Source organism: Astatotilapia calliptera, chromosome 14 (assembly GCF_900246225.1).
Source record: "Astatotilapia calliptera chromosome 14, fAstCal1.2, whole genome shotgun sequence".
Taxonomy (NCBI): domain Eukaryota; kingdom Metazoa; phylum Chordata; class Actinopteri; order Cichliformes; family Cichlidae; genus Astatotilapia; species Astatotilapia calliptera.
In genome coordinates this window covers 36,202,191-36,215,485 of record NC_039315.1, presented here as the reverse complement: position 1 = coordinate 36,215,485, position 13,295 = coordinate 36,202,191, and the positions used below count along the sequence as shown (strand labels likewise).

Sequence of the window (13,295 nt, the reverse complement as noted above, 5' to 3'; positions counted from 1 at the left end):
AATCTTTGACAGTCACACCCCTGGAGCCCATCCAACTGGTGTCCTCGGGCCCTTTGCTGATTATCTTTCCGATTCTGCGAGTAATTTGGGTGTTTACCTGGACGGCATGTGTCCTCTGTGATTAAATCTTGTTTCTATCAACTTTGTTTAATCTCTAAGGCCATGCCATACTTACCACGTGAGGATCTAGAAAAGCTTATCCATGCCTTTGTCACATCCAGGTTAGACTATTGCAACTTCCTATACACTGGGCTTCATTCTGCCCTTCTTCATAGATTGCAATTCACCCAACACGCAGCGGCTCGCCTTCTAACTGGTACTAGTAGGTTTGAGTCTATCACCCCAATTCTCACTGGCCTCCAATTAAATACTGCATTGATTTTAAAATCCTACTGCTTACTTATAAAACCATAACATCTCACCCAGCTACCTTATTGCTCTCCTTAGCGTGTATACTCCCAGTAGTATTTTCTCCAACTAAACTGATAAAACAGAAACTCTAATTATTGCTCCAGACCACATGGTCCCAGAAATTAGACAGCATATCAGCTTCTTAGACCCTTCTGTAAAATCAAGCCTTAGAAATCTCGGTGTCATGTCTGACAGCTCGATGTCGCTCGAGCAGCACTCTAAGCAGCTGTTTTTATCATTTACGGAATATTTCTAAACTCAGACTAATGGTATCAAAGCTTGAACTTGAGATGATTATTCATGCTTTTATTTCTTCTCGTTTAGACTACTGTAACGGCCTTTTTACTTGTTTTAACAAATCAGCCTTAAATCATCTTCAGACTGTGCAGAAGGCTGCAGCACGTCTCTTAACAGGCACCAAGAGAAGATCGCATATCACTCCAGTCTTGGCCTCCCTTCACTGGTTGCCTGTAAGTTTTAGGTTTCATTTTAAAATTTTAGTTCTAACCTTTAGGGCCCTGCATGGTCAAGCTCCTCAATATTTATCTGACCTGCTGAAACCACATACATCTTCTCGGGCTTTAAGGTCATTAGATCAGAGACTGCTGGTGGTACCGCGCACTCGTTTTAAAACTCGTGGTGATCGGGCCTTTCAGACGGTGGCACCACGGCTGTGGGATTCTCTCCCACTGTCTCTTCGCTGCACGGACTCCACTGATTCTTTTAAGAAACAGCTGAAGACATTTTTATTTAGAAAAGCATTTGATTAATTTCTTCTTATGCTGTTTTTATTGTTTTATTGTTTTTATATTCCCATTTCCTGTGTTGTAAAGCACTTTGTGATTTTTATCTGTGAAAAGCGCTATATAAATAAATTTTACTTACTTACTTAGAACACTGAGATCTTCTGACCAATTGCTTTTGGTGCAACCTGGGTCACGGCTGAAAACCAGAGGTGACCGTGCCTTTGCTTCAGTCGCACCTAACCTCTGGAATAACCTCCCTCATGCTATTTGCACATCTGACTCGATCCAGACTGAAATCCCACCTTTTAGCTCAGCCTCCCCGGCCTCCTAGAGCAGGCCTTTTAAGTGTACTTTCTTGCCCTCCCCTTTCCTCTCTTTTGCTTATATTGTTTTATTGTTTTCATCGTTAAGTCGTGCTTGCTTATCTGCGTACTGTGCTTGTTTAATCAGTGCCTCCCACCTGCTAGCTTATCTGCCTTTGTACTTTACTATTGTTTTATTGGATTATGTGAAGCACTTTAGCTACCTCTGGTTTTAAATGTGCTATACAAATAAAGTTGTATTGTATTGTATCATTGGTGGTTTCGGTGGTGGGCAGCGGTCAGCACAGGCACCCTGACTGGTCTGCAGCAACCAAACTCTTTGAGCTACAGCACTACTGTCCTTATGCTTTCCCCTGCTTCTAATATCTACTGTGAGGACACCGTGCTCACTCGCTCCCTAACACATCCCACCCACTACAAGGCGCCACGATCAAGAGATAATCAGTGCTCCTCACTTCGCCTGTGAACATTTAAAATGCCTCACCAGTGAATACAGTCACACGTGCAGCGCAGCTGGAGAACATGATGTGTTTTAATAACAGTCCACAGGTTTGTTGCACTGAAAGAAACTCGGCCACAGTTTCATTTTCAGCAAGTTTATTTTTTTCTTTTTTGAAACAGCTCACAATGTTTTCAAAACATTTGACTTTCCTCGCAATCTCCAACACGAGCAAGCAAGACATTAACATCTTCCAACATGGTCAAAGTCGTCGCCGAATGACATTTGGAAGCAAACTATTTCACGAGAGTCCACTTTAAAAGAAGTGAGAAGCAATCGGGCACATAACAACCAATAAGAAGACTGTACATGAGTGAAACCGGACTAAAACACTAAGAGGCCGTCTCGCGGCGCAAAGGAGCAGTGATCTGACAAAATTAACCAAATGCCCTAACAGTGAATTACTCCTCAGCCTTGCATGCGGGTCAAGTGTGCGTGCGTGCGTGCGTGTGACTGTATGCATACGTGTGCACTTGTGTTCCACTGTACAAACAGTAAATTGGGGCGATCGTGGCTCAAGAGTTGGGAGTTCGCCTTGTAATTGGAAGGTTGCCGGTTCGAGCCCCGGCTTGGACAGTCTCGGTCGTTGTGTCCTTGGGCAAGACACTTCACCCGTTGCCTACTGGTGGTGGTCAGAGGGCCCGGTGGCGCCAGTGTCCGGCAGCCTCGCCTCTGTCAGTGCGCCCCAGGGTGGCTGTGGCTACAATGTAGCTGCCATCACCAGTGTGTGGATGTGTGTGTGAATGTGTGTGTGAATGGATGTGTAAAGCGCTTTGGGGTCCTTAGGGACTAGTAAAGCGCTATATAAATACAGGCCATTTACCATTTACCGTAAATTACATAGAAACCTAACGTGTTCTAATAAGGCATTATGTGGCAAAACAGAGAAACCAGAGAACACCGAGTCCACAGAGCAAAAAACAGCATCGATGCCAGAAAATCTGTCGTTAAGGCCAAGAAACGGAACAAAGTGCCTCATGAACAGGACGCAGAGCTGCGTGAAATCAAGCTCGAGTCTTGAGGAAAAATGTCAGCACAGACACCGTTTGATGATCCGAGCCAGGGACGAGATGACGAAAGGAAACATCGGTTTGTCGCTCTGGGTCAGTGAATGGGAAGGTTTCAGAACAGCTGCAGTTTGCATGCAGAGACATAAAGGCTGTTTCCCACTGCAGGGGGGCGAAGAGCAGCGTGTGTGCACTGACTTCACAGGTGGGGACAGTAGCATAACGAGCTGGGACCATACATAATACATTCATGAAGACGTCTTTACGAACAAAATGAGTGAGGTCAACAAAAAAAAGAACACCATCGGCTCCACGGCAACACGCCGACGTCTGCTAACCGACTGCGGCACAGTCAGGCGAGGAGGGCGGGAGCACAATATTTAACGCATCCATATATACTTTCTGCCCCTGATGCAACGCCAGGCTGTCGGACGTGAAGCTCTGCAAACTTTCCCTGAATGGACTGTTTTATTTTCTCATGATAAAATCCACTATGACTGTGTGGGACCACCCACAGGGACACAGTTCTCTCTAAAAAGATGCCAAATGAACAATAAAACGACGAGATACAAAGTGAGCCCGACTCTCACTCACAGCAGTCTGTGCCCACGGCCGGCCCGGTACCTCTTCGGACTTTTCTGTAGGTATTCAGCAGACGGACGGCGCTGCCTCAGCCACGGCCGCGGTGATGGGCTGGTGTCTGCTCCGACACAGTTCCCTGAGAACCCCAAACACGCTTCCTTGAGCACTACAGCTATGGCAAAATGCTGCGGACAATAAATCGCGGTCCTGAACAACACAAACGAAACACAAAAGAACTCAATTTTACCAAACGACGTGGTGCAGCATCACAAGAAGAGGACATTTTAAAAGCCGATATTTACAAATTCATTCAGGTGATCTCGGCGATGCTAGCAGGATGGGAGGGTGTCAAAGCCAGGAATCGTCCAATCGCGTGCCGCCTCTACTGACATAACACGGTGCTGCTGGTGGAAAAGAAGAGTGTACCTACGTGATGCCACCAGTCACCTGTGTGCGTCCCGATCCGTCAACAGGACAAACAGGAACCACGATCCACAGTTAGCTCCTCTCACAGGGCACCAGCGTCACATCTACCGCCACAGGACAAACTGTACTCTTACCAAAATATGTTTAAACATTGTGTATACAGCGTAAGTCTATGTGTTTGTGTGTTTAAATGTGTGTTTTTTGCATTCTATATTCCAGCCTCGGGATGCTTATTTTGGCTTTAAGCAATGGACGCCTCCTATGGACGGCGAGTTTGCGACAGGGTCACGCTTTCCCTGATGAGCTCCACAAACTCAAATCCTTCACAGTTTGCTCCAGCGTCCACCTTTTCCTCCCGCTCCTTTTTTGACCCCCGTATATATTTTTAACATTATAAAAAATAAGTTATTGCGCATCCAAAAAAAGTGCAATGTACATTTGAAAAATATTTCTCTCTCTTTACACATTTCCATTTTTTCTTGACGTTTTTCTGCTAATTGGGGTGGATTCCTACAGATGACTTTGGGGTGGTGGCGAGCTTCCGCCCGGTGGCTCTGCGCTCCATCGTGCCGCACTGCTGACGGAGAGCGAAGGGGACTAAAGGGTTGAAGGAGAGGAAAGAAGGGAACAGAGAGAAATGGGCGACGGGGACGCCACGCTATGCGATAACCATGGGAACGTCGTCTGAGAAGCCGCTGATCATGGGAGCATCTTCGTCGTCATCACCTGTTAACAAAGGGAAAATGCGTGTTTAGAAAGCTTCGTGGCTTCGTGGCTGTTGGAATCAATTTGTTCAAACGTCAACACGCCAGAGAGAAGTGGACCCGACTGCACGCTAGTACAGCAGCCATACGGCGATGCGCCCTGCTTTATTGGCTGTTTCACTTTAGAAGAAGTTCAGTATGGTGAACATCTGCAAGCAGCCAATGAGAAACTCACGTACTGAGGTAAGAATTCAAGTCAGAATTATGGTCATTTTTCACATTGGGCCACGTTTTTATTGCAGTCAGAGCAGGAAGCTAGGTCCAGCTTAGCAGCGTGTGAGCTAGCTATACCAGCTTCATAGGGTGGGGCAGGCTGACTCTTCTATTGCAACCATGCTGAACTGCTAGGGTCAAAGGTCATGCCAAACTGAACAGAAAGGTGAAACTTCGTGGCAGGTGATTAAAAACATGTATCCCTCCGCCAACCTAAAATGTAAACGACCTTTATAAAAAACCTCGTTTTCCAATTCGTGTCTCGTTTCTCGAATCGATAAGAAATAATTACCCAGTTCATCCCCGGAGGAGAAGATGGCCGAGCCGAGCCGAGAGTTGTAGTGGGAGTTGGCAAAGGCGGTAAAATTGTTCTGCAGCCGCCGGTGTCGGAGGTAGAGAACCACCAATCCGCCGCAAACAGCCAGCAGCAGCAGGAAGAGGACGGGAACCACTACGGCCGCTGTGTCGCCTGAGTGGGCCTCGCTGCGGGATGCATCGCTGGTCCCTGTGCAGGAGGGGAAAAAGCATTTACAGAAAAGAAATGAAGTGATTGTAATCCCTGGAATACTGTTAGGTTTCTCTGGGCTGCATGAAGGCGCTGCTAACAGCCCAGGATTTAGGAGCCGTTATGCTCCTAAATGGCTCCTAATCAAACAACTTAAACTCACATTTGTGGATAACTTTAATTCATTTGAACCTTTTTTTGTAGTGATTTTTATTAAAAACAATGACAGCATCAAACTGAATTTAATGCTAAAAAGCGGGTGAGTGCCTCAAGCAGCTCGAGACTGTCAGATTCAGGGTTTCTTTTGATTCATTCTTTAATGACGCTACACGTGGAAAAGATGTGAATGGCAACAACACAGCTTTAATGTTCATCAGGTGAGTGTGGGCGGTACCTATGAGCTGGTTATAGAGCAGCACTGCAGGCTCCCCGCACAGCTGCCCGTTGAGCAGGCAGCGAGCCTGGACAGAGAACGTGTAGTTGTGTCCCACCAGCAGGCTGCTGATCCTGAAGAAGGTGTCTGTGGTGTTTCCCAGGGACGACGTCTTGTTGGTCACGCTGTCAAACACACGCACTTCGTACCCCTGTGAACAGCGCCCCCAGCAGGCAGAGGAGCACCACAGCAGCAGAAGAGCAGAGCATAAATCAACACTTGGAAAAGCTCATTCTGCTGTAAGAACAGTGGCACCTCTCCCATTATTATCACTCACAGTCACTGACATTTGGTTTCAAAAGCAGTGGTTAGCTGTAGGTATCTCACCCTGCTCTCATTGAAGCCCTTCTCTCGGACAGCCAGGCTCTTCCAGAAGAGATATATGTGATCCTTCTCCGTCAAAAATTTCAGGGCTTCAGGCGCCGCAAGAGGAACTACGAGCACAGGAAACGCAGAGTTTATGAAAAGTAAGCACAGGGGAGTAGAATCTGCTCTGCACGAAGCGACATAAGACATCATATTTAGGGATGCGTGCAATCAGTCAGCCAGATGATTAAATGAGTTCATCTAGTTGGTAAAAGAATATTTAGATTTGAAACATGCACAACGCCGGCTGCTGCAGCTCTCTGTGTGTGACGGGAGAAAAAGAACAGACACTGTGTCAAAGTAATCACAGTACTGAGATTACTGTGATCACTACTCCTTATTTAAAAAACAACAGCAACAAGCTATCAGTCAAATTCAGCTATAAATGTGTTTAATGTAGAGTTCTTTCTTTATTGCTAATGTTTTTATTTTTAATGAAACTAAACCTATTCAAAAGGAACAATTAGACATCTATTTACAGTTGAATCACATCTGCATTACTATTTCAGGCCAGTCAACGTGTTTCTGTCTGATTTCAAACAGGCCTTTGAACAGTCAGTGTTAACTAGAGCCGATATGCACCTCTGTAACAGTAACAGTTTCCATCCAAACAGAAGCTTTGGTCATTTACAAATCACAGGCTAAAAACATCAGTGAGGTTACAGTTTGTAAGTGTGTGTTTCTGGTTTGTTTGTGATGTACTCCATTTATACTCCACGATGCTCACATGGCTGTTGGCAGTCACAGCTCAGTCACACTAGAGCAAGAATATGAGGACAACCTCCTTGGATTAGGACAAGTTGGCAGTTGATCAGTGACTGAAGAGTTTGTGAGTTTTGAAGTCACACAGTTATACCTGTGCTGAGGGTGAAGCTGGCCTCCTTGCTCATGTTTCGCAGGCGCACAGAGATGCTGTATCGCCCTCCAGGCTCCAGGCCTTTCAGCACGTATTCCACTGTGTTGTTCTGGGTGGTCAGCTTGTAGTCCCGCTCCACCTTACGAATCACATCCCGCATGTGTATTGCATATGTCTAAAGAAACAAGACGGGAATCCAAGATCAGGTGGATGTTAAAAGCTGTGACGTATCAGGTAATAATATATTTGCGAGGTCATTCTTTTTTATCGGCTGAGTTACAGGATTGTGTTTCATACACGTTTGAACACAGCTGGAGCATCTGCTACAGCACTAACTCACTGCCGTGTTAAGTGTTGTTCAGGATACGTGAATGGTCACCATCGACATCTTACACTGTTATCTCTGCTCAAGTATGAGTATTATTAGAATGACAACATGGATGAGACAAAGGAACAAATACTGCCATAAACATGTTCTGTAGCTAATTTACAGCTAGCTAGCAGCACTCCAAAAAGTTGATTCTGTTCACCTGGACGAAGCGTTTAGTGGGACAAACGTTTCGTCACTCATCCAAGTGACTTCTTCAGACTCAGCTGACCGCAGGTTTCCTCAATCTTATTCAATTCAATTCACTTTTATTTATATAGCGCCAAATCACAACAAAAGTCGCCTCAAGGCGCTTCGTACATACAGAGAAAAACCCAACAATCATATGACCCCCTATGAGCAGCACTTTGGCGACAGTGGGAAGGAAAAACTCCCTTTTAACAGGAAGAAACCTCCAGCAGAACCAGGCTCAGGGAGGGGCGGGGCCATCTGCTGTGATTGGTTGGGGTGGGAGAAGGAAGACAGGATAAAGACATGCTGTGGAAGACAGACAGTCTCAGCTGACTGCAGGTTTCAATCTTATAAACAGGACATTTGCATAATGACTGAAACCAGCCCACTGAAGGAACAATGGGCTGGGAGGTCAGTTCCTTAATCTTAATTATGCAAATTCTCATGACCATTGATCAACAACCACTGACCAAAACCCACTGATCAAAGTCAGCTGAGACTGAAGACGTCACCTGGATGAGTGATGAAACGTTTCTCCCACAAAACGCTACGTCCAGATGAACAGAATCAACTTTTGGAGATTTACTGTCCTGGATGATTGAGCATGCATCAAGACCTAGCTAGCAGCAGTTTACTGTAATTGTAGAAACAAAGGCCAGTTATAGCTAATATTATACATTCATATGTTGTAGTATTGTCTTAAATCAGTACAGTTTGACATGAAAAATAAGTCCATGTCATGAACCAAGTAATTTGGCAGCTAATGTGGTCTGTCTCCTAAGCTAGCCGCTCAGGATTTTCCTAGCAATACAGCTAGCTAGCTGTAGCTTAGCTTCACTGGCTCTGCTTATGTTCTAACATCAGCTGATTAAGTAATTTTTAAAAAGAGCAGATATGACACCAGATCAACCTTGGATGATCGTATGAATTAGCTGGCTTTACTCACCCAGGACAACTTTTGCTACAATACGTTAGCAGGCATAATCACTAAAACCTATATGAACTGAGTGCCCTACTGATTTCAGGGTCCCTCACTGACACTGAATCTGACCAATGTGCTTCACAGAAACGTCCCCCACATGCTGAGACAGGACAAAAAGCCAGCTGTGGTCACACTGTTTGGTTAAAATAACAATCCTTCCAGAGCCGCGCTGTAAAATACATGTTAATACAAGGAAAACGCTACCTACTATCTCTTCAACTGTAAATATGAACAAGTTAAAAGGTGTGAAATGAGTCCTTTATATTCCCCATGTTCTGATCGTTTGACATCATCACAATAAGAGACAGGAGTGTACCAAAGGTTTGCTCGGGCTGTCATAGGGGGGCTGCCACTTGAGCGTAGCCTGAGTTTTGTCGACTCGCACACGGTGGAGGTTCCTGGGCGGCAGCTTTTCATTGGGAATCATTTTCACCACAGCGTAGTCGGAGGGAGGACCCAGGAAGGGAGCAACAACCCGCACCTGAACAGAGAACACACAGATCATGGCTAGTGACCGAGTCATGTTACCCATACACAATATGGCCAAAAGAGACACAGCCAGTTGTGAATGCTGGAGTGCTCTGTAAAATGTAAATAAAAGCAGAATGTGGCGGTCTGCAAATCGCTTAATCCCATTTTTCTTCATATTAGAAGACATCAAGAAAATATCAAATGTTTAAAGTGAGAAAATATGAATTCATTTTCAAAAAGCTGGGATGTGGCCCTGATGGATTCTTCTACCATGAAGCCATGCTGGTAAACGCCTTCCATGAAAAAGGCTTTGGGAGCAGATGTTACTCTAACACTTGTATACTTCTCTGACCCTCTCACCTGTGATGGTGACCTCTCACCACCATCATAGATGCAGTGCTGAATACGACGTGCAAGTATCTGGATGTGCAGTGTAAAAAGTTCATTTACAGAACGGTTCGAATAACAGAAATGACTAGTTTCAGCAAATACACGTGAATGAAACTGTGTAATAAATACGATCATTTTTAAAGTGTTTCATTCTGATTTTCAGTTTGGGTTTCTCCTCCTCTATGAATCAGCGCAGATGTCTCTCACTGTTTAAATTTTCAGGGACAACATAAATGAGCTTTAAGGGGAAGCAGGCCTTACGGGGTTGAAAGCTCGTTTCGGTGGAGGATAACCTGAGGGGCTGTACCAAGGCCCGGATCATTCTGCATTCAGGGTCGGTGACTCTGAATGTTCACGTCCATGCTTCGTAATAAGTCTAACGTGTGCTGGAACATATTCCCCTTCACACTGGGAACGGCAGCCTACGCTGCAGTCACTCAGCAGGCTGGCTCCGTGATTCTGGCGTGCCTGCTTTCAACCCTCGTTATTATTCCAGTTTAGTCTGAAAACTGTGTTTGCATTTTAATTTATTCTTCACTACTAAGCTTAGATCACCTGCTCGCGTCGCCACCGTCAAGCACAAACGTGACAGCACAGCTGTGGAGACGATCGCAGCTGCATTTGCACCTGCGCTCGTTAAACTTAACGCTGAATAATTTCCACTCCTGCGCTTTTTGTGTTTTCAGGTGGGAGATTTCGCCCTTCCCTTTACTCTCACATGTCACACTAACTAGTTCTTCTGGAAGTGATCTGGCTTCGTGCCACGAGCAAACTTTCTCAGAGCAACAGCACGGAGCGGCACCGTGTTCAGAATAGAGATGGACCGATGTGATATTAAGTATCGGTATTGGGCCGATACTGACCTAAATTACTGGATCGAATATCGGAGAGAAATAAAAAAAATGTAATCGATCCATTAAATATCAAAAAAAGCACCTCACAAAACTTGCGGCATGGCGTAACTCTGCTCATAACGTTAGCACGTCGGAGCAGTATGCATCACGTGATAGAGCAGCTGTGGCATGCAGGACCTGTCGGTGGTCTGGATAGCATTTGTAGCCTCGCTACCAACCCGGCATTTCATCTCCGAGAAAGTTATCCCAGAGAGAAGAAAGCAAGTGTGTAAGTCCATCTCTGAATGTTTGTAAAGCATTCCTGCGTTAAGCTTAACAAACGATATATGGAGCGACTGCCTCTTCTGCTGCTACTTCAATCATGAAACTGCTTAATGATCAGCTGATCGGCTTTTCTGTCGCGAGTCTGTGTCTCTTGTTTGCTTTTGGCCCACTTTGCACCAGAAAGAGGAAACCAGCGGCTGAACAACAGCAGCACGTTTAAGCTTGATCAGCTGTTGTTAGAATTTATTTATTATTACTTTCTACTCGAGGATCTTTTTCTACGTAGCTGACGCTGGTAACTGTGCAGGGGCGGATCTAGCAAAGTTTAGCCAGGGGGGCCGATAGGGCATGAACAGGGAAAAGGGGGCACAAAGACATACTTTTCTTTCTTATTCTCATTTAAAATGTCGAGCTTTTAATAATTATCTGAATCTTACACCCAAAGTTTTAATCTGATGTAAAAAGTATAGAAGTCCATTACTGTATATAGTAACTGTTAAGTCTAATATACCCTAGTAATCGATTAAGCATCATGAGGTGGGGGGTGGTTCCCTATTTTTTTTTGATGGGAGTTTTAGAGCCCTATTGATTAGGTTGCTTACTCTTTAAAATACCAGAATAGGGAGGATGGAGCAGGTTTAAGTTTATTAGATTGATCAGTTTTGCTGAGCTATGAAATATTTTGTTGTATTTTTTGCATACAGGTATAACAGAATAGCTTTAGTGTTGTTGTTTATTTAAACTTGAGTTTGAACTTATACAAAATGCAGCAAGATATTAAAAAACTGTTTTATTGATTAAAAAACACTATATCGGATTCATATCGGTATCGGCCGATATCCAAATTTATAATATCGGTATCGGACATAAAAAAGTGGTATCGTGCCATCTCTAGTTCAGAAACGGCAGGTACTCAAACACGTGAAACACACGTGTGAGATTCTGGAATGTTCCTTTAGAGAGGCGTGTTTAAGAACGGAGGAAAGACTCACCAGGAAGAGAAACTGCTCATCGCTGTCTACGGTCACTGTGAGGCCGACAGAGGGTGTGCGCACCTGACGAGGACTGAGGTAGAAGTCCAGGAAGGAGGTGGCATAAAACACACCGTACACCTGCGCGCACACAGACACACACAGACACACACAGTTTCAATGGTCAATACGTACGTTCAACAGAATGTGAAATAACAAATGTAGGAGGATCTGGTTGGATCTGAATGATGTCCTCAGGATCCTTTGTTCATTAATGTGGTTCCATGCACATGCAGCGTGTGTGCAGTAATGCATGAGTGCAGGTCACTGCCTGCCACACTCAGTCTCCTCATCGACTGTCACCATGACACACTACTACACACCATGGTATGTTTTTAACATATTTTTGAGCACCTATGATATAATATGATATAAGCTTAGTGTTATGGTTGCGATATCAGCCAACACTCCACATCATGACTGAGTGTCGTCATCTTAATGTTAAAGAAAACATCATAAACCCAGACTCTGTTCTGGATCCTGGCACTCAGATTTCAGCTTGGATGCATCAGCCTCTCTCTCAGTTACAAAGCCAACTCCACAAACATGGGATGTGGTGTAAATATAAATACATGAGAAAATGTACCATTAAAAAGGGTCGTGTTTACTGCTGTGCACCAACCTGTCTGCTGTTACAGAGGAACTCAGCTGCTGGACTTTTACCAGAGCAATGTTGTCCCGTGTCTGCTTTAGGATTGTAGCTGCTCAGTCCAGTTCATATCACATGTTTTCAGTCGGTGGACGGTTACGCCGTCGGTTAATCAGACTCCATTCCCATTATATTTAACTTTTAGCTCCACACTTTTCCAGAATTGTATTTAAAATCTTTTTAACTGCTGGATTTCTCTGATAAAGTCAAAGATGAAACAACAGGCTGCACACTCTTACGTCATTTTCTATGATATTGTTTGTGTGAGTTTACCTGAGCAGGCGATCCACTGACGGTCCAGCTGCACTCCACAGCTGTCTGGTTGACAGCCTTGGCCTTCAGGAGGGGCCGCTCTGGCTGCTGGCCTTTGGTCTGCTGATGTGTCAGCGTGGTGGGGCTGTCTCCGACGCTGGTGTGAGCCCACACAGCCACCTCATACACCGTCCCTGCTGTCAGGTTTGTAGCTGGAAACAGACAGCACACGTCAACACCCACACTGCCAGACAAATGCACGCGTGACAACAACAGTCTGATCGGTACCTTTGAGGACCCCTGATGTGAGCGTGTAGTTTCTGTTCTCCTTCACGTGTGTGTCAAACTGCCAGGACAGGATCACAGTGTACTGTTCCACCTGAAAGAAACAAACAGGGCCATCAGAGGCGTTCGCACAAACGGGAACCAAAAAACACAAGAAGAAAACCTGAGGAGAAGCTCTTACTTTGTACTCAGAGTTTAATGTAAAGGACAGGCTCATGGAGTCGTTGGTGATGCTGTCGAGGTTCACAGAGGGAGGAGGCAGGGCTGCAACACAGGAAGGAGTCAAAGGTTTCCCTGGTTTCACACAGCTGATGACGAGACATTTATAGGACCGGCCGTACGACGTACCTGCCCCACTGTTCATTATTTGGGCGCGATCGGTTGAGGAAGTGATTCTGAAAATATTTACTGCTATTTAAAGTTATTA

The 13,295-nt window shown here is 45.0% G+C and overlaps 1 protein-coding gene across 2 annotated transcripts in view; it reads right to left on the bottom strand.

The window, feature by feature from the left end:
* Window positions 1-4,422: 4,422 nt before the first annotated feature.
* The window catches only part of sorl1 (sortilin-related receptor, L(DLR class) A repeats containing), a 90,242-nt gene continuing 81,369 nt past the window's right edge, over window positions 4,423-13,295 (bottom strand). For both annotated transcript variants that reach the window (XM_026193589.1, XM_026193590.1), the window contains exons 39-48: window positions 13,050-13,132; window positions 12,872-12,962; window positions 12,605-12,795; window positions 11,644-11,763; window positions 8,989-9,153; window positions 7,132-7,306; window positions 6,237-6,343; window positions 5,871-6,060; window positions 5,264-5,476; window positions 4,423-4,720 (exon numbers count right to left, since the gene is read on the bottom strand). In XM_026193589.1, the coding sequence (XP_026049374.1) occupies window positions 4,653-4,720; window positions 5,264-5,476; window positions 5,871-6,060; window positions 6,237-6,343; window positions 7,132-7,306; window positions 8,989-9,153; window positions 11,644-11,763; window positions 12,605-12,795; window positions 12,872-12,962; window positions 13,050-13,132 (1,403 nt within the window). In that variant the 3' untranslated portion in view covers window positions 4,423-4,652. The remainder of the gene's footprint in view (window positions 4,721-5,263; window positions 5,477-5,870; window positions 6,061-6,236; window positions 6,344-7,131; window positions 7,307-8,988; window positions 9,154-11,643; window positions 11,764-12,604; window positions 12,796-12,871; window positions 12,963-13,049; window positions 13,133-13,295) is intronic.